At 68.1% G+C, this 25,748-nt stretch overlaps 1 protein-coding gene across 4 annotated transcripts; it reads right to left on the bottom strand.

The window, feature by feature from the left end:
- Nucleotides 1–3,291: 3,291 nt before the first annotated feature.
- Nucleotides 3,292–23,853, bottom strand: CAPN15 (calpain 15). Of its 4 annotated transcripts, none has more exons than XM_072835060.1 (13): nucleotides 23,745–23,759; nucleotides 17,219–17,511; nucleotides 8,724–10,188; nucleotides 7,706–7,914; nucleotides 7,445–7,628; nucleotides 7,140–7,363; nucleotides 6,314–6,439; nucleotides 6,089–6,241; nucleotides 5,609–5,770; nucleotides 5,257–5,489; nucleotides 5,005–5,171; nucleotides 4,724–4,902; nucleotides 3,292–4,642 (listed from the first exon to the last, which is right to left on the bottom strand). In XM_072835060.1, exons 2-13 carry the CDS (start codon nucleotides 17,398–17,400, stop codon nucleotides 4,465–4,467), a joined length of 3,462 nt encoding a protein of 1,153 aa, XP_072691161.1. In that variant the 5' UTR covers nucleotides 17,401–17,511; nucleotides 23,745–23,759; the 3' UTR covers nucleotides 3,292–4,464. The 4 variants fall into 4 exon arrangements, with proteins under 4 accessions (XP_072691161.1, XP_072691160.1, XP_072691163.1 ...); XM_072835059.1 differs by lacking the exon at nucleotides 23,745–23,759 and adding an exon at nucleotides 21,375–21,516; XM_072835062.1 differs by lacking the exon at nucleotides 17,219–17,511 and having other exon boundaries at nucleotides 23,745–23,853.
- Nucleotides 23,854–25,748: the final 1,895 nt, after the last annotated feature.

Below are 25,748 nucleotides of genomic sequence, written 5' to 3'. Positions count from 1 at the left end.
GCACAGGGTCTGGGCCGCGGGGGGCCACTCCTGTCCTGCAGAGGAAGGGAAGTCACGGCTGTGGAAGTCCCCACCGCAGGGAGCCCTGCGTCCCGGCCCAGACGACGCCAGGGAAGCCCAGTGACCAAGGAGCCCAGAGAGGGGGGAACGAGGCCAGGACTCGAAGGCACAGGACAGCAAGGAGAGCCCACGTGTGGGCCCTTCCAGAACTTAGAGCAGGACTCCATGTGGCAGCACCTGCAGGGGGACTCAGCACTGAGGGACAGGACGTTTGTGCGTTTCTGAGTTTCCAGGGGGGTCTATGCTGGGGGGTAGGGGGCTGAAAGCCCAACCGGGCAGCTGCAGCCCAGTGGCCTCTGTGCAGGGGTGTGAGCGAGGCCAGCCTGCCAGGTGCACAGCCCCTTGCACCCCGCGCTCTCTGCCACCCCACAGCTGGCACACCTTTGTGTCCGGGGCTCATCCCGCTTTCCACGCAGGAGTGGGGTGTGCAGGGGGGTTATGACTCTCCCACTGGGACCTACTGCACTCACTTGGGCCTGGAGAGGTGGCCCCTGTCCTCCGAAGCAGGGACAGGTATCCCCATGACTTGAGGCTGGGGCCCACGTGGCTCTGAGCCCTGAGAGCCTCGTTCCCCTCATTGGCAGAGGGGGTGGAGGAGACTCGGCGCCCATGGGGTCCTGGGAGCAGGGACTGTCCCCTGTCCCGGTGCAGGGGGCATGGGGAGCTGTGCTGCCTCCCTCTGCCCCTGCCATAGCCTTGTGTTGGCCGTTAACCTCTGCCACCCGGCTGGCCCATGGCTGTCCACCTGTCACCTCCATTAGCGCTGGTACCTGCGCACAGGGGCGAGTGCTCAGGACGGATGTGCGGCCAGGGGAGGCAGGGGGCAGGGGGGCAGTGCCCGCGGCAGTCTGTCTCCCTCCCTCAGCGTCCCACACGGGCCTCGGCAGGACAGGTGCGGGGCCAGGGACCCAGAGGACAGGTGTGGGGCCGGGCACTCTCGCCCAGAGGAGAGGTGCAAGGTTGGGTGCCCAGAGGACAGGTGTGGGGCCAGGCACCCAGAGGACAGGTGCGGGGCTGGGCACCTAGAGGACAGGTGCGGGGCCGGGCACACACCAGGAGGGTCCAGGAGCCCCTTGGGCTGGAACGAGCGACATCGTCGGTACTTCTTCCTGTTGCCAACTCTGACGTGGCCTCGGGACTCGTGGCTGGAAGGGGTGCGCTCAGGGCTTGGCCAGCGGGGGCAGGGTCACCCGGGCGTCTGGATGCCAGCCGCAGGCTGCTGACCCTGGGAGCAGTGCCGGGGCTCAGGACAGTGACGGCGGGCGCAGGGGGCGGCAGGGCTAGCCAGAGTGTGGCCCGCGGCCGGGGGCATGTGCACAGCCTAGGGAGCCCTGGGGGGGTTGCGAGGGGACCCGGGAGTGGCCCTGGTGCTGCAGCATCCCTGGGGTGACGCCTCCGTCCCACTGTCCACTGCCCCCCCCACCCCGCGTGGTCCAACCCGACCTGTGAGGTCCTCCCCCGGGGAGGGAAGGGGTGGGGAGGAGGGTCCGGGATGCTCCGCAGGGGCAGGGAGCAGCAGGGGGGAGCCCCTGTCACCGAGGCCGGCGGGCGGGGTGAGCAGCCCCCTGTGCCCCCCCCCCCCCCCGCGCCCCCTCGCCCGCGGCCGACAGCAGCCATATGCTGGGTGAGGAGCTGTGCGCCCGCCGCGGCCCCGGGGGCCCGGCCTTCCTGGGCCTGTCACAGCCGATTTTCCCTGCCTGAGTGGCAGGCGGCCGCGGCGGCTGCGGGGGTGCAGAGGGGGCGCCCGCCCTGGGTCCCCCCATGGCGCGGGCCACGGACCCGGGGCGGGGGGGGGGGTAGCTGTGGGCGCTGACCCGTGCCGGCCGCACCCCTGCGCTTCCCCCCCCCTCCCCCGCCCTGCCCCGTCAAGGTCGGGCGGGTGGGTAGCTCCGCGCGTGGCCGGGCGGGCGGCCAGGGGAGCGCGGGCGGGGAGCCCCAGAGCCTCGGCCCGTCAGCCCGGCGCCCGCAGCGCAGAGGGAGGCGAGGCCGCGGCTAATTTGTACACTAAGTGCTTCTGACAGGCCGCCTCCCGGTGCCACACACCAGCGCCATGCACCGCGTGGCTCGCGCGACACCGGGACGGGCCTGCCACCGGCCGCTCGGGCAGCAGCCAGGCACTGGGCTTGGCTGGCGTGTCCCTGCCCCGGCCACGGCCCTGGTCCCCAGCCCGACTCCAAACACACGGCCCTGGCCCTTGGCCCCACCCCTGTCCTCCTCCACGCTGCTCCCCAGCCCCTGTGCCCTGCCCCTGTCCCTGTCCCCTGCCATGCTGCTACCCAGCCCCTGTCCTGTCCCCCAGCGCATACCCTGCCCATTCCCTGCCCCCTCTCCTCCACCTCCGCCCCCTGCCCCTGTCCCCCGCCACGCTGCTCCCCAGCCGCCTCCCGGGGCCTCCTGACCAGGCCGAGCCCCCACCTCAGCCCCGCGAGCATCTCCTGTAAGCCCCCCAGTCATAACAGCATCGGGACGAGGGGCCCCCCGACTCCTCCGTGAACACCAGGCCCCTTTCCACTACACTCTCCCCGCTCCCCGCTGGAGCCCCCCGACACCCCTGCTGGCCGGACACAAGGACCTGGGGCACCCACGCTCCCCCTCTCCCTTCCTGGGCCAGGCTGCCGGGACACCCCGGGGGGACAGGGCCAGGTGTGTGCCAACCCCACGCGGCAGCCCCCCCGGGACAGAGCCCGCGTGGCCAGCGCAGCGCGGAGGCGCAGCGTGCCCGGGAGATGTGCTGTGGCAGCTGCCCCGCTGCCTGAGGCCCGCCTGGAGCGAACACTGCTGGTGGCTTTAATTGCTTTCACATTCGATAGGCTGGCCTGTGACAGGCCTCTTCCACGGCGCCGGCCCCGCAACCCACCCGCAGCCTCCGTGGGCGGCTGCTGGGGAGCCCGCCACCCAGGACGCGGGGCTGGGGCCTTGCAGGGTGTGCGGGAGGGCACGGGGAGGGCACGGGGCGGCTGGCACCCAGGCCTGACACTGCTCCATTACCCCCACCCCCCGATCGGCAGATGCAGATAGGCCCCCCTGACAGTAGATGTCGCATGGGGAAAAGCCACATGCGCGGGGACAAGGCTGCTGACTGCCGCAGGGTCTGGACCAAGCCTCTGCCCTGCCCAGACACAGTCCTTCAGAGGTGCCAGCGACGGGATGCCCCTGAGCACCCCCTTCCCGTGGATGGCAGGGAGGCAGCGGGGTGCCCGGGACGGGCGGCACACAGACTGGGAGGCACTCTTAGAAAACAAAACATTTTTATTTGGTCCATTGGAGCCTGAGTGTGGAAACCCCCGTGAAGAACCATCCTATAGGGACGGGGACTGCAAGTGATAAAATAGTCTCTGTCGGAAGAGCTGGCCATATATACAGGGTTAAAAATATTCACAGCTCAGAGTAAAAGGAAGGGCTATAAAGGAGGCCCCAGGGAGGGCCGTGCTGCCCCAAGTGTCTCCTGGTGTAGGAGGGCCCGGGGCTTCCCGTGGCCCGCGGGGCTGGGCACTGAGACCAGGGGCCCAGGAAGCTGGCCTCAGACGTCCCCGGCAGATGCGGGACTCCGGCCTGATGGCGCCGCGGCAGAGGACGGCGGGGGCCACGGGCCGCTCCGGGGTCTGAGGTGGGGGAGGAGCCGGAGGGGCTGCCGGCCCCGGTCCTCCCGGCAGAGGTCAGGCAGCGCTGCATGCATCACCTCGCCACGCAGCAGGGCTGGGCCTGGTGGGACCCTGACCCGCAGCCCCTGGGACATGGCTTCTTGGGTCCTGGCAGGGGCTCCAGGAATTGCATAGTGTCGCCAGAGGGGCCGCCGGGCCCTTCCCCATCCTGGCCCCGAGCCCACGGTCGCCAGGCACCCGCCTCCTGGGACGCGCAGCTGGGAGTCCAGGGGCCCCGCTTGCCCTGCGGGGGCCAGGGGCAGGCAATGTGCTCTGGGGGCAAGCTGGGGACAGACGGCTCCTGGTCTCAGGGCCTACAGACAGGGTGGTCCCTGGTCGCCCTGGGGTCCCAGCCTCTGATCCATCATAGAGGAGATGATAGCTCTTCACCCTGGGTCCCAGCCCGAACCCCTACAAGGGAGGGACCCTTGCTCTTGCTCTGGGGTCGCGGCCTCCCACCTGCCTGGATGGTTCTAGGAGCAGGGCTCTTGGCTGCCTCGGGGAACGGGAAGCCTCGTTGGAGCCTGGCGGTTGAAGCCGCCCTTGAGGCGGCTGGGCAGAGGGTCTGGTGTCCAGGCCCCGCTGCAGGCGGGTTCGAGGTATTGTGCTGGGAGCCCTGGGCAGGAGGGAGGGCAGGGGCGAGGCCGAGGGGAAGCTACTGCAGCTAGTGGCTCCCTGGGCAGGGTCCTGAGATTCTGGTTCAAGCGTCCTCTGTTGGGGTCTCCCTCGTAAAGTGCACGTGGGGGCTGGGAAGGTGGGGTGGTCACAGAGGCCGGGGGCCGTGCAGGCCGGCGACTTCGGGTGTGAGCGGGGGGCTGTGGGTGCCCCTGGAGGCTGTCCAGTCACTGAGGAAGGCCTGGGCAGCCTTGCGGTGCGCCAGGCGGTGCGTGATGGAGAAGCCCGCGTTGCCCTCCAGCTGGGACAGGATCACCAGGACCTGCCTGGGGGAGGGGGCCTGTGAGGGCTGGTGGGGGCCTGTGCAGGCGTCGGGCCAGGGGGCGTGGGGGCGGGGCAGGGCGCACCTGTGCAGCGGGGGCACGCTGTCCTGGGTGCGCAGGCTGCCCCGGGTGGACACCACGTTGAAGCTGTCGGAGCAGTCGCACTGCACGTGCAGGTAGGACTTGGGGTGCCGGTTCTCCACCACCACGATGAGCCCCGCCCAGCCGTGCGTCAGGTAGTAGCAGGTCATGCCCTCGCGGCCCTGGCCAAGGACGGGGCGCGGGTGGGCGGGGGTTCCGGGCGGGGTTCCCCGGCCGCGCCCTCCTGGTGCCCTCCCGCCCCCCTGCCCGCCCGGCCGGCCCACCTCGTGGCGCTCGCCCCGGCTCTCGGTGAGCAGGATGATGGCGTCGGCCAGCGTGGTCGGCTGGGCCTCCACGGGCTCCACCATGACCAGCCTGGAGCTGTACACGGCCAGCACGTGGCCCGGCGGCTGCGGGGTGCAGCGCGGGGCCCCCGCCGAGGGGCTGGAGGCTGCAGGGGGGCGGAGGGGCGAGTGAGCGGGGCTCAGAGGGTGGGGGGCGGGAGTCAGGGGGACGGGGGGGGGGGGGGCGCGTACCCTGCGCGCTGGCCGGGGGTCCGGGCGCCGCGGGGCTCCAGTGGTTGAAGGCACAGCACACCACGGCGTACTCGCCGGGCTCCAGCATCACGTCGCAGTTGACGAACTTCTTGACCGCACGCTTGCTGTGGGCCAGCAGGCGGCCCAGGCTCAGGCGGCCCCCGCTGCCGAAGGACGCGCGGAACACCAGGACGCACAGGTCCAGGAGGTGGCTGTCCACGGAGTCCGCGCGCCTGCGGCCACCGACCCCACCGTCAGCGGGCCGCCACCCCGCCGCTACATCCCGTCACATAGCCCCGCCCCGCGCCCCCCCCCGCCCATAGCCCCGCCCCCAGCTCGCGGCCCCGCCCACCTGCTGCCCTCCTGGAAGAGCGCAAACTCCAGGGATGCGCGCTCCAGCACCGTGAGAGCAGTCACCCCCACGGGGCCGCTGGCGGAGCTGGGAAAGCAGCCCTGCACACGCGCCTCCTGCCAGTCCGAGTGCACCTTGCAGATGTCCACGGAGTCGAAGTACCTAGACGCGAGGGCAGCCCCACCCAGCAGCTTTCACCCGAGCTCAGGCACAGGAGCTTCCCGCGCCCTCTCCACCCTCTGCCCCAGGGCACCCTTGGCATCTCCGGGAAGCAGGGTCTGGGAAGCCTGTGGACACCAGCAGGGGGCGCCGGGGAGGGCTGCACCCCGAGCTGTCCGGCATTCTAGCATTGCCCAGGGCCCGAGGTGTTGGGCGGGACACGTCGGTGACACGGGAGGTGAGCCCAGGGGAAGGCAGCTGGAGCCTGGGGACTGCCACGGGGGAGGCACGGTACAGCCCAGGCCTGCAGGGTCCAGATACCTGATGAAGTCGCTATACTCCATCCAGAAGACGCCCTCGTTGCTGCCGTGTGGCATGAGCTCGCCGCGCAGGTGCCCCGGCCAGTGCGGCCACTCATCTGACCAACTGCCATTCCAGGAGAAGCGGCCCCACGGGTTCCGGAGGCGCAGGAGCCTGTGGACCACAGGGCTGAGGGCCAGGACCACGCCTGCCACTGCTTCCACCACACATCCACCCGGCCCCTACCTGCAGCCCTGGACGTCGCGGACATCCAGGATGGAGTAGGCATGGCGGGGACGCAGACCCAGGCTCTCATAGGCAGCGTCGTCCACCTTCATGTTGCCCCCCCCACAGGAGGCACCCATGAGGAACCTGTGTGGGCAGAGCAGCCTCAATGACCGGGAGCCCCTTCGCTCCCAGGGGCCTCTGCTGGCCCTGCCCCCCAGCGGGGAGGTGCTGCACAGGGGCAGGGGGATGGGTGGTGAGCACTGGAGGGTGGGGGGGTTCCTTCCTGTCTGTGGGGGCCTAGGGAGCCACAGGAAGTGCCGGCCCAGCCCCCTCCAGTGTTTCCAGAGCTCAGAGGCCTTGGGCTAGGGATTGGGCAGGCCCGGTCCTGCCAGCGCAGGGCTGCGGCTCTCCGACAGTGGCGATACTGCCCCGTACCAGCTGAAAGCACAAGGTCTTGGCACGAGGGAGCCACCTCTCCCAGGTTTAAGGTTCTGGGCCCTTCCCACAGACACGCCGGCCAGCATGTGCCAGCTCTTAGAAGGCAAACCCCACTCCCACCAGCTGCCTCTGTGGGGCTCCCTCCACGCGGCTCCAAGCAGGTGCTGACGGTCATCACAGGCCCAGGTCAGAATGAGGCCTTCCAGGTACAGGCCAGCGGGCAGCATCCTGCCTGCTCCCCATACCAGCCGGGCAGTGGGGGATGTTGGCAACGCTGGAGATGCAGGCTGTGGGTCAGAGGGCACTTGCCCTGCTCATCCCACCGCTCCAGGCCCCGGCCTGGCTGTCCCCTCGTCTCGCCTCTCCTCCCAACGCTGCTGACCGCCACAGCGCCCGCCCCTCTTACCCAGCCTCCTTAGAACTCAGCATTTTGGCCCAGATGAGGTCAGTGTCAACGGGCTCCTCTCGGGGGTTAGTGGAGCTGACCTGCAGCGCCAGGCTCTCACAGGGGGCACCGGTGAGCGTGGCCAGGCCTTCGATGGCGCGCCCTGCCTGGAGGGCAAAGTAGGAGCCGTGCAGCTTGGCCAGCGCCTTCTCGATGAGGGCCACCCACAGCTGCTTCCGCTGAGCCTATGGGGAGGAGCTGGAGTCGCGAGGCCTGACGCAGGCCAACACCCGCGACGTCCCTCCCATGCCCACCCACCCCGCCACCTGGGAGAAGAGGAGGAAGCCGGCCTCGTCACAGGGCAGCATGTCGTCCACGAGCACCGTTGTCCACGTGCCGTCCTTGCAGAGCCGCACCTGGTATGCGCCCTCGGCGCACAGGCTGCGTGTGACCATCACCCGCTCGACCAGGTCAGGCCGCTCGGCCAGCACGGCCAGCGCGCTCAGGAACCTGCACAGAGCCGGGGCCTCACCACGAGCACTGCCACACTGTCCGCTGCCCAGCCCCTCTGTGGGCGCCCAGCTCACCAGCAGTTCCCCAGCAGCCCCTGGAGGATGTCCGAGGGCCGGAGAGTGTGGAACACAGACCACGAGGCGCTGTGGTCCCTGGAGACGGAGCAGTTGATCTCGTGGGGCCGCAACCACTGCCGCACGCGCTGCTGGACGCTGTCGCCCGCGGGGAAGCCCACAGACTCGGGCCCCGGGGGGAAGCTGTCGTCCACGAAGTTCACACTGTTCTGTAGGGGCATGGCCTCACACTCAGACTCCACCTGGTTGAGGCCCACCACCCGGAACACCCTGAAAATGCTCCAGAAGGAAAAGTGTGTGTGTGTGGCCACCCTGACTGATGTGGAGGGTTAGGCCAGGGCTTGGGTGAGCCACACCACCCTGTGTGGGCACGGGGGACCGCAGCCCACCGGGACACTGCATGCCCCTGGGGGCTCCAGCCCCCACCCTAGAGGCCACAGGGTGCAGGGAACCTGGGCGGCTCCCCTGCCATGCCGAAGGCCCCAATAAGAGACGTGGGAGCTTGGCTGGGACGTGGAAGCCAGGACACACGCCCCCAGACAGGCTGTCAGGATAGGCGGCTGGCAGTGATGGGGTGGCAACCCGGGGGGAGACAGACAGCCCCTCCCAGTGACTCTGGGGGTCGTGCTGCACTGGTTTCAGGCTTCCCACACCTCCAAGGGCAGAAGAGCATGAGGGAGAGTCCCAATCCTGTTCCAGCAGGGTCTCCACGGCCAGGGGAAGCACGGGGCCCGCCTGCTGCACGAAGCCTCCCCCTGCACCCCCCCTCCCCCGGTGGCTTCACCATCTACGGGAAATCACAACTGAGGAGGGCCAGGAGCACAGGCCACGGAGTCACGGACCCTCGTGGGTACAGGGGAAGAAGGGGCAGGATGTGGGGACAGGGAGCAGGCTGGAGCTCAGAGCTCGCGGGAGGGGGGTGCTGCCCCTCTGGCCAGAGGACAGACAGCAAGGAAGGACAAAGGAGCAACCGCCTTGATTGGGGGTGGGGGAGAGCCAGCTGTTCGAGGGCGCTCACCTCCCGGCAGAAGGCCACGATGTTTTCCCAGAGGGCCTTGGCCTCACCCTCGTCTGTCTGCCGCCGCTTCTCCACGTGCATGCTCTCCCTGCGCCTCAGGGGGGCGACGCCCCGGCGCTGGGCCACCAGGAGCTGGGGCGTGTGACAGGCGGCACAGTGCTTGGCCCGGGGCGCGTTGAGCAGAGTACAGGCAGGGCAGGCCCACTGGCTCGGGCACTCGGGCGGCGCCACAGGGAATGGGTAGCTGGCCTTGTGGGCTGAGCAGGGCCCAGGCCTGTCGGCGCCGCAGTCTGGGCAGCGGGTGGGGGGCTCACCGTGCTCCTGGAAGCCGTGTAGCTTGGAGCAGCCGCAGGCCGTACACCGGGGGGCCGCCGTGGGGTTCTTGAGCGTGCACTTGGCGCACGACCAGGTGGTGAAGTCGGGGCTGGAGGGGCTGGCTGGCTTGTAGCGCACAGTGTCTCCAGCCAGGTCGATGACATCGCTGCCCGGTGCGGCACCGCAGGCCTCACAGCGCACAGGGCTCGAGGGCCCGGCCTCGGAGCAGGAGCCACAGCGGTGCGGCACCGGGCTGCCCTCGGCCTCCTCCTCCAGCATGCCCAGTCGCTTGCTCGACAGCAGCTCCGCCAGGCGGGACGCCCCAGCTGCAGTCCGCCCTGGGCCCTGGGAGGGCCCCTTGGAGCTGGCAGAGGGTGAAGGCTGGGAAGCCTCAGGCACCAGTGGCTGCAGCTGCGGGGGTACCTCGCGGCGGCTGCGAGGCACAGGGTTGTTCTGCAGGGTGGGCGAGAAGGGGCCGAAGGACGGCGCCCGGGGCGGCTCCTGGTCGGTGGCAGGGGGAGGGTCAGCCTCGGTGCCTTCCCCGGGTTGGGGTGGGGCCGGAATGACGTGGAAGCCGGCAGGGGCAACGACCTCAGGGACCACCAGGGCCTCGGGGGGTATTCTGGGCAGCGAGAGTTTCCGGGGGCCCCCGCAGGCAGAGCAGGAGCTGGCCACCGGCGTGTTGTGCAGCGTGCAGCGCTGGCAGGCCCAGCCACTCCCGGGATCCGCCGCCCTTTGCTGCTCCTCCTCCAAGGCCTCCTCCTCCTCCTCCTCCTCGTTGGGCCGCCCCCGAGGCGGCTCTGCAGGCGCCAGCCCCCCCATCCGCACGGGACCCGTGTCCTCCTTGCAGCCGCCCCTGGGCTCTGCCAGGACTCCGTTGATGACCGGCAGCAGAGAGGCGCCAGGCACGGGCTCTGGGGCAAAGCCACACACCTCGCAAGTCTCCTTGCCCAGGAAGTTCCGGAAGGTGCAGCGGGCGCAGGGCCATTTCTGCTCCTCCACGCTGAGCCTGAGGATTTGGTCGAGGTCGGGCTTGTGCCGGGGAGCCTCGCAGATGGAGCACTGGCGCTGGCCGGCCGGGTTCAGGAAGGTGCAGCGCGCACAGGACCACTCCCCGACCGTGGCCATGGACCCAGGCGAGTGCGTGTGGCTGCAAGGGAAGGTCCCGATCAGTGCAGGCCCAGGGCAACAGTGTCCTCTGGGACAAAGGGGTTGAGCTATAACGGCAGGCCCTGGAGCGCAGCCCATGTGGGGCTCCAGGACTCTGAGGGCTCAGGAGGCCCCAAGGGACCTCACAGGTGTGTCCCGAGACCCCTCTGGAGGGGCGGGCCTGGGGAGACGCCGGGACAGGGCAGAGCCACACCACCTTGGAGGCCACGGAACCTGCTGGGGAGGCCAACTTTGATCAGTTCCAGGAGCGTACAAGTGAGCTTTCTCGACAGGCTAGATAGAGGGCCTCCTCAAAAGCAGGCACACGTCCCAGCGGTGACATGCTGCGGGCTGTCCCCCTGAGACCCGGGGCTCAGCACCGTACTGCAGTCCCAGCCAGAGCAACGAGGCAGCCAAAGAGCTAAGAGGCATCCAAGTGGGGAGGAAGAGGTAAAGCCACCTGTGCTTACAGAGGGCACGATCCTACACATAGAAACCCCAAGAATCCGGGATCCCTGGGTGGCGCAGCGGTTTGGCACCTGCCTTTGGCCCAGGGCACGATCCTGGAGACCCGGGATCGAATCCCACATTGGGCTCCCAGTGCATGGAGCCTGCTTCTCACTCTGCCTGTGTCTCTGCCTCTCTCTCTCTCTCTGTATGACTATCATAAATAAATAAAAATTAAAAAAAAAAAAAAGAAACCCCAAGAATCCACCAAAACCACCACTAGGGCTAACGGATGAACCCAGCGACACTGGAGGGCACGAGACCGACACACAGCCATGAGCCATGTTGCCGTGCCAGCCACAACAGAAGGGAAGGTGGGAGAATGGTCTCATCTAGAATTACACCAACACCTAGGGATACATCTTAAGAAGAACCCTTGTACTCTGAGCACTACAACGCTCAACTGGAAGAAACCACAGAAGACCCCAACGAGCAGACACTCACCCTGGGCTCAGAGAGAAGACCATACAGCTGATGTGACGGTCACACCCAAAGTGACCTACAGATTCACAGGAGGAATGCAATCCCCACCAACTTCCCAGTGGCCCCTTCCCCCCCACCACCAGGAACGGAAAAAGTGGATTTTGAAATTCATGTCAAACTGCAAGGACTCCCCCAAGAAGCCAAAACAATCCTCAAAGAGGGAGTATCAGGACCAGCGGCACTGCCACAGGGACACACCGCAAGTCCCCACACGGTCCGTGCGGCCAGGACGGCAGGGCTGAAGGACCCGGAGACATGCCCTCGCACATCCGGTCAAGTCACTCCTTATTTTTCTTTTCTTTTCAGTAGGTACCATGCCCAATGTGGGGCCTGAACTCACAGCCTCGAGATTAAGATTATGAGGCTCTATTGAGCCAGCCGGCCGCCTTGGGTGAAATCATATTAGGCAGTGGTGCCGAGACCCCTCCGTAGGGAAAGGGCAGTTTTCAACGAATGGTGCTGGGAGGGCAGGATCTAAGCACTAAGGAAGGAAGATGGGCCCTTTCTTCACACCATATTCAAAAATTAACTCAAAATGGATCAATAATCGAAATGTAGGAGTGAAAGTCACAAAACTTGTAGAAAAAAAAACCTAAGTAATTTCTGTGACCTTGAAGGGCACGTTGCTGGGTCCTTTGGGCTCTGGGCTCAGCGGGGAGTCTGCTTGAGGCTCTCTGCCCCGCCACCCCTCCCCTGCTCGCACATGCGCTCTCTCAAAATACATAAAATCTTAAAAAATGTTTTGTGATCTTGATTTTCACAATGGATTATTACACGTGGCACTAAAAGCACAGGCAAATAAAGGAAAAAAATTATACTTCAGGAAGATGAGTAACTTCCGTGCTTCAAAGAGCACAGCTAAGAGAGCGATGAGAACTCATAAAATGAGAGAAAATATTTGCAAATCGTATCTGAAAAGGGTCTTGTATCCAGGAAACAAAGAGCTCTTACAACTGAACAACAGACAATAAAAACTCTTTTCAGAAACAGGCCTGGAACTGTCATTTCTCCAGAGGACACATCAGCGGCCACGGGCACGCGTGGAGAGATGCTCACATCACCTGCCTCAGGAAAGAGCAAAGCAAACCCCGGAGATGGTTCAGGGCCCCCGGGGCGTGCAGGGTGGGGATGGCCCAGCGCCCCCGCGGCCTCTGCGACTTGGCACCAGCCCCGCACACACCCCCCCGGGCAGAGAGGAGCAGAACCCTAGCAAACCCACGGGCAGATCCACTCACGACAGTCAGGCGGTGGTAACAAACCCCGTCAGGGAACGGAGGACACGTGCGTGTGGTGCAGGCTACAACGCGCACGTGCCCGACCAGACGCCACGTGGGGGAAGCCGGACACAAAGGCCACAGGCCGCGGAGTTGTTTGCACCAAAGCTTTGGGCAGGAGATGCAAAGGCGGCCGGAAGCCGGGGGGCCCCGGGGGGGGGGGGGATGGTGACGCTGGGTACCAGCGGGTCACGGCCTCTGAAATACTTAATGTAAATTTCATCTCAAAAAAAAAAAAAGAGCTGGGGGGCCAGGGCATGAGGGGGTGACGACCACCCCGACTGGGGCTGCCGGCTGCGTCCCCGAAGCAGCTGCCTCCGGTCTTCCCGGGCCCCTGGGCACGCACCTGACCGTGAGGCCATCCCGCAGTGCTGAGGCCCGCCCGCCGGCACACGGCTGAGCCTGGGCACGCATGGCTCACGGGAGGGACGGGCTGTTGCCCGAGGGGCAGGCCCGTCCACTCCCCTGCCCACTGCCAACCTAGGCCGCCGCTCGCGCACCCTGCCCGGTCCTGCTGGCACCCGGCAGCCCTGTGGGGCGGTAGCGGAGCGCTGCCCAGCCCTGTGAGGTTACCGGGCAGGTGGGGCACGGGGTGCCCAAGGTCAAAGTGGGACAAACGGAGGAGCCTGTGCGTAGCAGCTGCTCTAGCAGCCTGTCCCCAAGTGCCTCCTCCCCTGGCTGCAGCCCCCGTCCCAGGTCACACCTATGGCTCAGAGGCAAGGCCGACGCTCGGGCACCGGCCCCGGAGGAGGGGCCGCAGGGACGGGCCAGGCACCCCACGAGCCTGGGCGTGGGCAGTGCCTGGCACAGCCGAGGGCAGTGCATGTGGGGCGCTCGGGTGCCTCGGCGGGAGCTGGGTCAGTGTCCGGGGGCACGGCCGGCCCCTCGACCTGCTTCTCGAGAGCTAGTCTGGGTGTGAGGGGCGTCTACACAGCTCAACCCAGTCCCTACGCTGACTGCAGATGCTCTGCCCGGGAGAAAAATCAATTGTTCTGTTTGAGGCACAAAGCCTAGGATTCTGACGCTGTTTCTGCCGAACCCTTTTGGTTCAGGAAGAAAGAAAACTTGCTTCTTCAAAAAATCGAAAAACCTCCCTGAGCAATAGGATGGTTTCCCAGGGCCCGGGGCCAACTGAGAGGCCACCTTCCAGCCTGCACGCTGCGGCTCACGGGCTCCCACGGCCTTGCCAGGCAGGGCCGTAGGGCGAGCGGGTGCGGCAGTGCCAGGCTGGGCTCAACGCAGGGCCCTCGGCACCAGCAGAGCGGGGCAGCTCAGCTTCGCCCTGGCTTCTGTGCTATGAAAGCCTTGGAAACCTTCCTGGAGACCGCCGGGGCCCCCCATGCCACTCCCCACTCAGGGAAGGGCCCGCAGTCCAGGTGTGGGTCACAGCTTGTGCCCACGGACACACATGCACGTGTTCAGCCCTGGGCCGCCTGCACCCCAGTTCCAGGCTCAGGGGCCGGCCTCTCACCCCGCACCTCACCTGGCTTGGTCCCAGGGGCCAGCAGAGCTAGTCCGACACTTTGCAGACCCTCTGCCCCAAGAGGGGTCTCCAGAGAAAAGACTCAGCCCCTGTCCTCGTGTGGGAGCCACGTGCAGGAGGTGGATGAGCCCTGCTAGAACACCTGCCCTCAGCCCCAGGGCTCAGAGAGGTCCCAGATGCAAGGTGAGGACAGCCTGGGGACGGAGGGGGCTCAACTCCTGCTGACCCTCCTAATCCGCTAGCTGGCCAGTCCGTGACCCGGGCCCAGCTGACCACGAGGCCTGGTGTCCGCTGGTCCTGGCCAGCGCCCGGGCACACAGGTGGGACACGGCAGGTTTCACAGCCATGGTGGTGGATAAAGCACGTCACAAAGACTGTATCTGGGGTTCAGAGAGGTTTAAATGGAGACAGCGCCTAAAACTTAAGTTTAGCCCTGGGGACCCAGAGGACAAGCAGTGGCACAGGGGCCCCCGCACAGCTGGCAGGGACAGCGCTCTGCTCCCTCTCTGACCCCCGCGCCCACATCTCGGTGTCACTGGGCAGGCTGAGGTGAAGTGGCTCCGGGGTCAGCGGCTGGGTGCCTGGAGGAGCCCGTGATCGGGCCCCTGCCTTCATGTCCCTGGGCCCCCCCTCCTCTGACGCCCCAACCCTAGGGTCACCCCAACCTGATGCGCGGCCTGGGCAGGAGCCGAGGGCTCAGGAGACACTGAGAGGTCAGGGCACCCAACCAGCCCGGGAGGAAGCCCGCCGTAGGGAGCCCGGACCCACGGCAGACTCCACGGCATCACGTACTCCAGGGCATGGACTGGATCGTGTCCTGGGGGGCACCAGCTGCCTTGGAAAGAAAGGCCAAGTCAACTGGAAATTGAGGCAACTGTCCAGAGAACCCCCACCCCAAGTATCTGCGGTGCCTTCCGAATCTGGGGACTGCCAGCACCACATTCCTATCCAAGAGGGGGGAGTGGGGCTGCGCTGGGGCACACAGCAAAGTCCCCCAGTTAGCAGGACACACGTCAGCAGGACGTGGACGCTCCCGGTCCCCACTGGGGGATGCCTCTCCCCACCAGACATGGTGGGCTGACACGTGGCATCCCCACACACAAGGCGACAGCTGCGGCCGCCTGACCTCTGACCCCGAGGCTCGGAGGCGTGCCCGGGCGCCTTCCTCTGGGATCACCCTCCTGCTCTGTGTCTCCCTGGCGGTGGAGACAGGGAAACACGCCCGCACTTGGCTCTCCTGGCCGCAGCAGGGCAATCGGGTGGCTCCGGCCCAGGAGGCAGTGGGCCCAGGCGTGGCAGGTGTTCTGGTTTCCTCAGGGCCCCCTGGTCCCCCGGGGCAGGCCGCGCCTCCACCCGGTGGCAGAGCAGCACACGTGTGCATCCGTGTGTCCACGTGTACAGGGGTGTTGGGGGCAGGGCGCCTGTCGGGGTGGTTGTGTGGCCACCTGCCTGTCACTCTTCCTGCCATCTGCCTACCCCCGCTCCCCAAGCCGGGGTGTCTGTGACTCCCTCGAGGTGGCCCACGGCATTTCCTCCTGCCTTGCCTGCTGCTCCCAGGGGTGCACAGTGACTGCCCTGGGTCTGGCTGGCTACGGTGGGCGGTGGGAAAGAGCCGCTGTGCCCCCGGGGGGAGGAGGCCGACAGGAGGCCAGGGGAACGAGAAGGTTCGACTTGGTGCGGCAGCGGCGCCAGGATCCAAAGTGACGCAGACACGTGCCCCTCTGCACGCTCGGGCATGGCACGAGGTTGCTGCCTGGCTAGCCCCACAGGGTCTACCCGGCCTGCCGCTCGTGGGGCCGGCCCTCCAGACCCAGGAATCCTACTCCCAGCAGTTTAGCCTAAGGAAGTAAATGGGAATTTCTAAGAAGCGTATGGACAGATGAAGGGAAGATGCCCCGCGTCCTCAGTCAGGGAGATGCCGATCAAACCACGTGGGGACGGCGCCCCACACCCGCCGGCATGTCTAGAACCAGATGGTTACGAGCGTAGGCCAGGCTGGGCTGGAGGGGAACCAGTGCCCTCCCCTACACCGCTGGTGGCAAACAGCCTGGTAGTTTTTTAGAGTTAAGCCGAGTCTAGTAACTGTCAGCCGTCACGTCCAGGGTCCCCACCCAAGGGAGAACGTGTCGGCGTGGGAGCTGGCACGTGGATGCTCACAGCGGCACGGTTCATAAAAATCAAGCGGAAATACCCAAATGTTCGTTAACTGCAGGCTGGCTACAATGGGATGGGGTCCGTCCGTACAATGGGGTATTCATTATTCGGCCAGAAGGAACAAAGCTCTGGCACCTGCTACCCTGTGGCCAGACCCTGAGGGTGTCACACTTGGTGAAAGAAACCGGGCACAAAAGATATAGGATTCCACTTGTAGGACATCTCCAGAAAAGGCACGTCCATGGGCAGGAGACAGGGTGGCCAAGGGCGGGGTGCCCGGGGGCCATGTGGGTGAGCAACTCCAAACCCTGCAGCTGCACCTTGTGGGGGTGAGGTTAGAGGGCAAGAAGGCTGCCGCAGAAAGACACACACGTCTGTGAGCGCGTCCCCTATACCGTAACGCCCGCACAGCAAGCTCCCGACAATCTGACGCTGACTCTGACCACCCGAGGGCCGTGCCAGCTGCCCCTCTGCTGGGGGCGTGGGCCTCCGGTCTAACAGCACCCCAGAAGGGACACCCATCAGGACGCTGCCCGTCCCACCGACCCCAGCAAGCCGTGTCCATGGATGTGACGGCCAAGGCGGCAAGGTAGGCGCCTGAGAGGGAGAGCGCCTTACCACGGCCTCCACCCAAGGCTGGAGGAGCCTGAGCGCCTGCCGAGCAGCGGGTGCCCCTGTCCAGTGGGGCCACAGGGTGGGCTAAAGGCAGGAGGGGGACGTCGGGGCCCAGCAGCCCCAGACCCGAGCAGTAGGCAGTGCCCGTCACCCCAGAACCTCCGAGCCAGGCACCCCGGGGGGCCGAGGCAGCATAGGCTGGACTCCGGGCGGAGCGGGGCCGCGGCTACAGGCGGCCCACATGGGAAGGTGTGCAGCGCAGTGGCACCGCATACACGCACCGGGGCCTCCCCTGCACCCCACCCCGAGCAACAGGCTCCCAAAGAGGCTTCGGCAGGAGCAGCTGACTGGGCAGCCAGAGCCCCGCAGGCAGGCCACCCCGTCCCTGTCGCAGGTGCAGCAGCCAGCCAGGCCCAGACCCATGCCGCCCGGAGCCCCGGGCTTCCCCTGCAGCTCCGTCTGGGGCCCCATCCCTGCAAACCCTGTCCTCGGGCCACCCGTCCCCACCTTCTTACCTTCGGGCCCGGGGCCTCGGGGGCTGGTGCTGCCGGGTGACCAGGGCACCGCCCCAGACGGGGCCCCCAGGGCCGCTCCTACACCAGCCGGCTGCTGCAGGGGGCCCGGGGTACGGTGGCGCCCCGGGGAAGCCGTGGTCCGACTCGGTCTCGGTGGCCAGCGAGGAGGCGGAGCTCCCCATGGCCCCCGCGGTGGCGGCCGCGCCGAGACCCGGGCCTGGTCACACGCGGCCGGCAGGGGGCGAGATGGAGCATGGAGGGAGGCCGACGCCCACGCGGCAGACAAGGCCCGGCTGCTCGGTCACACAACACAAATACACAGAGAGAATAAAGAGAAACAGGAGAAACAGCATGACTCACAGGAAAGAAGCCCCCCAAAGCCCGGGGAGCCCCAGCACGCGAGGGCCTCGGGCACCCGGCCCCACACGGGAACCCCGCGGGGCTGAGGTGCGGGCTGAGGCTCCCAGCCGGAGGCCCGCCCGCCAGCAGCGCCCTGCTCCGCTGGAGCCCACCCCCAACCCTGTAGCTGCCCAGGGCGCCCGCATCCGTCCGCTCGCTGGTCTTTAAAGGGAGCCTCCCCCTCGTGAGAAACAGATCCTACGGTCACGCTTTGTCATAGAAAAGAGGATTGAGGGGCATTTGGCCAAAGGAAAAGGAGGACCGAGCAAGTGTGCACGGCAGGGCAGGGCGGAGGCCCCAAGTGCCCGAACAGCCGGCGGGGCCTCTGGCAGGGACGGCCTGTACCGGGGACACCGTCCGAGCCCCACGGCTGAGCGCAAGGCCTCGGGGCTCGATCTGAACAAGGCCTGTTCCTGCGAGGCTTGGGGCCCAGGAGGGTATGCGCTTGGCTCTGGCTACACAGCGCCCGGCAGCCCGGCTTGCCCCCTCCCCAGTCCCCCCAGGTGCTCGGACAGGTTAGGCGGGCGGGGGCCAGGCGACACACGGAGGAGCTCTGGGTCCAACCCATACAAGCTCCAGCCAGGCCGGCCGAGTCCTCTGTGCAGCAAGAAAATTTGCCAGGCGGCCTTTCCTCGGAGGCACGGGGACGCGGATGGACAGCAGCGGCCACCCTCACTGCCTGGTGGCCTTGCAAGTCTCCTGGCCCCGAGGCCCCCTCCGGGGTCCACCCCAGCTGCCCAGAGGAGGCGAGGCCCCCGGGCCTGCAAAACCCACACCATCCCCCCCGCTCTGTGCAGGAACGTCCGCCGCAGCCGACCCACGGGAGCCCCAAGGGAGCCCCAGACGCCCTGTCCAGTCATCCAGCAGCCACGTGAAGGTCAGACAGACAGACGGGAATCTGGAAAACGCCTTACGTAACCCGCACATCCAAGCTATCTCGGTATCAGCATGAAATCTAGGTACAAGCACGCGTGAGCTACAGGACACTGCTCTCAGCCAGGACCCCTGGGCGCTCCTGCGGTCACACTCCCCCCGAGTCAGCGGCCGTGCATGCCAGGGGCTTGCACACGGGCAGCGCCCAGATCCCCATCTGCCAGGGTCACCGCAGACACCTGTGTCTCCCATGGTTATACCAGACCCCGCAGCCCCTGGAATCCCTGGGCTCCATCCACGCGGGAGCCCCTCCTACGAAGAGCCCGAGCCTCTCTCATGCTCCTTTCGTAGCAAAATCCCAGGCAGATGAAGGATGCAGAGGGTGTGGAGGACCGAGGAGGCCTGAGGTGCAGCCATGCCCGCTGGGGGTGCTTGGCCCCAGGGCTGGGTGGCCCTGACAAGGACCTCTGCCCTTGTCCCCCGTGAGGGCGGAGGGCGGGGTGGGGCGGCTGGCGCCCAGGGGAAGCAGCCCTGAGGCCCGGCTCTGCCGGAGGACAGAGCGCCAAGGTCCTGCCCAGGCCGGGCTGCCCGACGCGCACCAACAGTGCTGATGTGCAGGGTCTGCAGCGGCAGGGAGCGCTCCACCCGCCACAGAGCTGCCCCCGAGCCTCGCAGCGGCTATAGCAGCTGCACCGGCTTCCTGGCACCCCCAGCGACCCCTGACCCTGCAGGCCCCGCCAGGCAGGTGGGCGGCCTCCAGGGTGGGCTACAGGCTGGCAGCCCGGGTCCGTCTCCCTGACGGCTGGAAGGGCTCTCCCCAAGAGCCGCTGGCACAGGAGGGCCTGTCTCGGGGTCTTCAGGGATGACGGCACCCCGACGTCTGGGGGTGGGGAGAGGACGTGGGAGTAGGAGCCCCTGGTGGAGTACCCTGGCTGAGCAGCCCCACGCTGCCTGGGGCCAGTCCCTGGCTCTCGTCCCAGCTCCATGTCGCCGTAACGCAGCACAGGGGGCGTTCACACAGCCTGCTCCCCAGGCCTCGGAACCTGATACGAAGCTCAGGCGAGGACCTCCCGAGGGGCAGAGGAAACCCCGATTCCAGGTGACAAGCGTCCCACCGCCCTTCCCCCACGGGGCCTGCTGGGTGGGCAAAGCAGCCCGCGCGGCCTCACTCTCCGGGCGGGGGCACGGGCGCGGGCCAGGCCGGCAGGTGCCGGGTGCAACACCCACCCCCTGTGCATCTCCGCCTGCCTGGGAAACAGCCTGGCGTCCAGCGCGCGCCAGGTGACCGACGATGTTTGCAGGCTGCCCCTCAGGGCGCCCGTCTGGCTGCTGTGCCTTGAAGAATGAAGCAGAGTGCGTCTCTCCGGGCAGAAGCCGGAGCGCACGCCGTGGGGACGCCAGCCTCCCGCATGCTGTATCATGCGGACGGGCGGGTGCTCCGCGACAGGGTGCCGCACTGGTCCTCCCTGCTCTCGTTCAGGAGTCCCTGCCCTACATTTAAACGGGGCAGTGGCCTAGATCTGGCCTCAGGCAGCCATGGAGGTGGGGCCGCCGTCCTGCCCCCCGCCTGGGGTGGGGCACGTGCCTAGCACGACACCCCAAGAAGACAACCCCTCTTTACGACCCCGTGCGGGGAGCACCTGCTTCGGTCACGGCAGGACCCATCACCCGAGCCCACCTGCTCCCCCCTGCCCCTGCGGGCCCCAGCACGGGGTGGGGGGAGCAGGGGCGGGGTGCCGCAGTGCAGGGATGCAGGCGAGCTGCTTCTGCCCAGGGAGACTTTGCCAGGGCAAGGACCGGGGCAAAGCGATGGCCGGCAGGAGTCAGCAGCCCGTGAGCAAGTAAGGCAGTGGAGGGGACCAGGAGCCCGAGCAGGGGTGTTTATGTCCCGCTCTTCCCATGCCCCGGGGCCCCAGAGTCCAATGGTCCGAGCCCTGCACCGATGCGTGCTGCTTAGTGATGCCTCTTCCGGGCGGCCCCCACAACCACGTCCCACTGCGCGCACTCCCCATGCCGCCCTATGGCTCCCGGGGGAGGCGGTGAACATGGTGTCCCAAGTCCGCGACTGCCCACCCGGCCCAGGACAAGCCTCCTCAAATCTCCCCGTCCTCACGAACTGCAGCAACCCCCAGGTCAGCCCCAAGGCAGGGGCACAGGGGAGGGATGACGGATAGCGGCCTGCTGGGGGGCACCCCAGAACACTGCTGCTCCCTGCACCTGGTGGCCACCCCCCAGAAGGCCAGCCACGAGCCCGAGGACAGGCGGGGCCGGCCAGAGTGAAGCCAGGCACTTCGACCTTCCTGCCACCCCCAGCCCCACCTGCCCCCCGGACGGGCAGGGTGCAACAGGGATGGGCCATCAGGCCTGCGCGGGTGCTTCGGGGGAAGAAACACCAAAGGCGCGCGGCAGACGCACCTGCTCCGCAGCCCGTCCTGCACAGACAGGACCGCAGGCTTGGGCCCCATACTCAAGGGGGCCCGAGGGCACCAGCCGTTGTCGGGGATGCCCACGCTGCGCTCGAGCCCTGCCACCCCACGACCGGCCTGGTCACACCGCAGCACTTGGGAAGGGGCCCTCCCCTCGCAGAAGGCAGGCTCCGCGACAGCAGCTTAGCCAAGGGCACACCCACCGGGAGGGCACTCCCCTGCCCAGAAGATTCTGGACTCTGGCCCTGCAGACCCACCCTCAGGCTTATCAGCACGAGCCCAGGGTCCACCGGAGCGTGCCAATCAGGCACTCGGTCTGGCTCTGCCTCCACCCCCAGGCCAGGGCCACATGGGTCACCCCATCTCCGGACACGTGGACCTGGACAAGGGACGACCCTCGGGCACCTGGGAGTGTCCCCGTGGCTGGTGGCCCTTCAGAAGCTGCATCTGTGCCTTACCCAGAGGAGGCTGGTGGCTCCGGAGAAGCCGGGAGGCTGAGCCAGCACCTCGCTGCCTAGTTTGGAACCCCGACCTCCCCAGCCGGGCTGCCGCACAGCAGGGGACTGTTGATGATCCAGGGCCCAGGGGCCGGGGCCTCCGCCAGCCCGGCTCTGCCCACCTTCCCCAGAGGTACCAAGCGGGCCGGGCTCCAGGCAAGCAGCCAGCCAGGCCGCTAAACGAGTCACCTGGACTCAGATCCGGGCATCGCTGGCCGCTCCCCTCAAGGAGGCACCGCTGCCCCCAGCCCCGCAGCTTTGTCCTCAGAGCACCAGCACCTGGTGGGCACGGGCGCTCGCAGTGCCCTCTGCTCCTTCGGCTCAGAACAGGGCACTGGGCTCCGCAGCGCGGGGGCCGCCTCCACCGGCTCACCGGGGCCCTCAAGCAACACGGAGGCCAGGGGCCCCAGCTGCGTGCCTGGAGCCAGCCAGGCCTGGGAGCAAAGCCGCGGGCGCGGACGGGTCACTAGCTCCTCCTGGGAGGAGCCGTCCTCTGTCCTCACCCCCGCCCTCCTGACCAGGAGCCGCTCCCCGAGCGCACTGCGGGTGCTGGCCACTCTTCTCAGCATTTCTGGACTCTCCCCCGTGCCAGGGACCGACGTCCTCACAGGTCCGGGCAGCCAGCACCGGGACAGCAGTTGGGGCTCCTCGCCGTGCAGCTGGGCACCTGGGGGCGCCTCTGGACACCTCCTGATGCAGCTGGGAAACAACCAGCAGGGGACAGGCAGGGTCTGCGGTACATTCCGAGGCACCTGCTTCCCGGGGTGGGGGTGGGGGTACGAGCCCCTGAACTGGATGCACACTAGGTGCCCGGGCTGCCCACACGGGAGGGGGCCGGGTCGCTGCGCGTCCTTAAGCTTCTGCAGAGTCACACGTCCCTTTGCGCACCACACAGAAAATTAATCAAATTCTCCAAAACAGCACTTGCAGAGGAACAGGGACATTCTCTAGATTTCGGTTTCTGACTTCATGAGTTTGGTACCGTTTAACGACACATATCATCTACGGAGAAACAAGAGGTGCCAGATGCGTTCTCACTTCGGGCACTTCTGTGTTTGCCGGTGGCAGACGCAGCCTCAGCCCGGGCAGCCTGGCGACCTCCGGCCTCACCGGCAGCACAGCCTCAGGGGGGCAAGGGCCTCCGAGCCTTCAGCTCACCCCAAGGGAGGAAGGCGGAGGCTGGGAAGCCGTGCGGCCCAGGCCCTGGGACTCAGGCCTCTGCAGCCACGTCTCCGGGATGGCAGGGCTGCAGCACGCGCCACCCCTCCTGTCAAATGGACACAGGGCAGGCGGCCCTGGGCTTCCAAGATGAATCTGATTCCAAAGGGCGACTTGTAGGGGAAGCTGGGATGCCGGGGGCCGCTGACGTGCGAGGAGGAAGTCCGGCCTCAGGTCTGGGCCGCGGTGGCGCGGGAGCAGGAAGCTGCGGCCGACGCCTCGCAGACGCACGAGCACCGCTGAGCGGCAGCGGCCAACCCACTCTCCTCCTGCCCTGCAGCGCCGTCCACGCCCGTCCCGCAGCCTGGCCACCGGGAGGTGCGGACGAAGCCCACTCCATCGCAGGGGAGCTGCCCAAGTGCGACGGCGGGACCAGGACGCAGCGCCTGCACGTCCACCCCGGTGCTCAGGCCAGCCTCGCAGGAGGGATGGTGTCGCTGACGTCTCCTGGGGCCCCTCCCGGGCATGTGCGTGGGCCAGGACACTGCTCTGCCCTCCCGCAGCCCCGGGCCCTGCCCCTGCCAGGCCTCGCCCCGGCGGCCCTGACCCGGCCGTCTGACCCTTCCCTGGGCTGCTGTCAGGGCGCACCGGCCAGGGTAGGGCCGGGCAGGCCGGGCCCAGCTGGAGGCAGCCTGGCCTCACCCCGCGGCCTCCTCCCAGCTCGGTCAGGGGCTGGAAGCCAGCAGGCCCGTGCTCGGCCGACCAGGGCCCAGGCTGCTGGGGAGCCCGCGGGAGTCCGGGGCGCCTGCCATGACCTGGGACTCTGACCCGGGCCCTGAGCCTCGAGCGGGCGCCCCCAGGCCCCGCCGTAGGTGCAGCAGCGACCCCGCAGCCCGGGCTGCCCCTCCGCGCCTCTGCCCGCCGGGCGCCCTCCGTGGAGGCAGCAGGCGGCCCCCGTCCCCCGGTGTCCCAACGGCCGCGGAGCCGAGGCCCAGCCGGTCGGCGCGGAGGCCGCTCGGGGCTGCACACGCGGCGGGCACGGGGCCTGGGTCCGGGGGGGGCAGTCGGGAGCGCGGCATAGCGGCCGCGGGGCCTGCCCGGGACTAGGGGCGCCCGGGGCCGGGGTGCCCGCAGCCCTCAGCGCCCCCGCGCAGCCCACCCGCCCAGACTCACCTCCGCGGCCTGGCGGCGCCGCCTCGTCCCCGCGGCCCGGCCCGCTCGCCTGCGCCGGCCCAGCCGCAACTTGTGCCGCCGGCCTCCCGCGCCGAGCGGCGGAGCCGCCCCGTCCGCCCCGCCCGCCGCACGCCCTGCGCCGCCTCCGTAGCGTAGCGCCCGGTCGGGCCCCGCGGCTACGGCGCGCCCGGGGCGCACTGAGCGCTGTGAATCGCGCGCGCGGACTACCGCTCCCAGAGGGCCGCGCGGCGCCGCCAGGCCGGAAGCTCGGGGCGGTGCCCGGCGCGCGGTGCGAACCGGGAGTCGTAGTCCTCGGCGGCGGGCCGACAGGCACCCGCCGACTGCTCAGGCCGCCCCGCCCGCCAGCACCGCGGGACGTGACCGAGCTCCGCGCTCCGGACGGCACGGCGTGTCCAGTCCCTCTCGGACTGGCGGAAGGGAAGCTCCCGGAAGGGACTGAGACTACGACTCCCAGAATGCCGTGCGCGGGGGGAAGGGGGCGGGGCTCCCGCACGGCCCCGCTCCTGCGCTTCCGGCTGCGCCTTGCCGGCGGCGGGCGGCTGCGGCCGCCCGCACGGGCGCTCTCCCGGGTCGCCGACCCCCGCCTCCCCCCGCTAGCGCCCCGCGCTCGGGGGGCGACCTGGGCGGACACCCGGCCTCGGCCCTTACTGCGTAACCCGGTCACGTGACCCCGTGGCCTCGGCTCCCCGGGAAGGGAGGGGCCGCGACGCGGGGGCGCAGGGGCGGAGCGTCGGCCGCGGCTCGGCGTGACGCCGGGGCCCGCCCCCGCCCCCGCCCCCGCCTGTGCTCGCCTAGCTCAAATACATAAATGAATATTTAAAAGGAAAAAAAAGACTAACACCGAGAGCCCTAGCTCTGTCTTTATTTAAAACATGCCTTTTTTCTTTTTTTAAAACACGAGCGCCGAGCCCGGGGCCCAGCGGGAGGCCCCGCCCCGGGCAGCGGCCTTGCCGGGGTGTCGCCGCGCGACGGCCCCGGAGCCCCCCCAGGCCCCCCAGGCCCAGCCTGTCCCGCCAAGCTCCCTCGGGCGGCGCGGGGGCTGAGCCCAGGGCTGGGGAGCGGGGGAGCGGGGGAGCCGGGGCACTCACTGGTCGTGCGGGAGCCCCTGTGCCTGCAGGCCGGGGTGGGGGCGGGGGCGCCGGAGGTGGGACACGGGCGGCGGCCGAGGGCCCTGGAAGGCCGCCGCCCCGAGCGCCCCTGGCTGCCTTCCCCTCCCCGCTGCCTGTGGCTGCGGCACCCCACGAGGGCACGGTCGAGGGCCGTCCTGGGGGTGCTCAGGGACTACACTCCCCTTCCCGACACTGGCTGGGGCGGCTGTGTGCACCGGCGTCCACAAGCACGTGGCCCCCCACAGAAGCTGCTGGCCCTGAACCAGGCCCCTCGCAGTGTTTCAGAGGCGGGGAGCCCAGCCAGCACGTGGCGGTCTCGGGCGAGCTGCTCCGCGACCCTGTCCGAGGCCGACCCTGTCCGAGGCCGGGAGCTGGGCGCACAGCTGGAAGCTTTGGGCGAGTGCCCCTGTGCGAATCCTGTGGGTGCCCGTGCTGCTACGGGCGTTGGCACGCAACGGTGAGCGAGACACCCCAAGGGCCTCACACAGTGGAGATCCTGGTGGCATTTGGGCACAGGGACCCTCCGCGGTGGGACACGCATGCTGAGCCACGGGAGGCCGGTGCAGGACACCGTGCTGAGGTGCGTGACCTGTGCTCGGGCCAGCTTTCAGGTGACCCCTCAGTGCCCACTCTGCGAAGCGCCCACGGCCAGTGACCAGGAAGGGCCCTTCCTGGGGCCTGCAGCTCCCAGCCTCTGAACTGCCAGCAGGTGGAGGGGCAGTGCTGGGGCAGCCAGGCTGGGGGCACGCGGGGCGCCCTCCCTTCAGCACTGACGGACAGCTGGAGGACCCAGGACGGCAAGCACCCACACGCCAGGAGCCAAGACCTGGAAGGTCAAGCGGTCCCCTACCAACAAGGGCTGACCTAAGACAGA

This window comes from Canis lupus, chromosome 8 (genome assembly GCF_048164855.1).
Source record: "Canis lupus baileyi chromosome 8, mCanLup2.hap1, whole genome shotgun sequence".
NCBI classification, from domain to species: Eukaryota; Metazoa; Chordata; class Mammalia; order Carnivora; family Canidae; genus Canis; species Canis lupus.
Note: the sequence above shows the minus strand (reverse complement) of the source record. Positions and strands in the feature narration are given on the sequence as shown.

Excerpts from the sequence above, each read along its gene's own strand:
- CAPN15 (XM_072835060.1), bottom strand. The coding sequence starts at position 17,400 with ATGGGGAGCTCCGCCTCCTCGCTGGCCACCGAGACCGAGTCGGACCAC. Across the intron at positions 7,629-7,705 it reads GGGCTGCTGGGGAACTGCTG|GTTCCTGAGCGCGCTGGCCG; the intron begins GTGAGCTGGGCG and ends GGCTCTGTGCAG. Across the intron at positions 7,364-7,444 it reads GCTTCCTCCTCTTCTCCCAG|GCTCAGCGGAAGCAGCTGTG; the intron begins GTGGCGGGGTGG and ends TCCTCCCCATAG.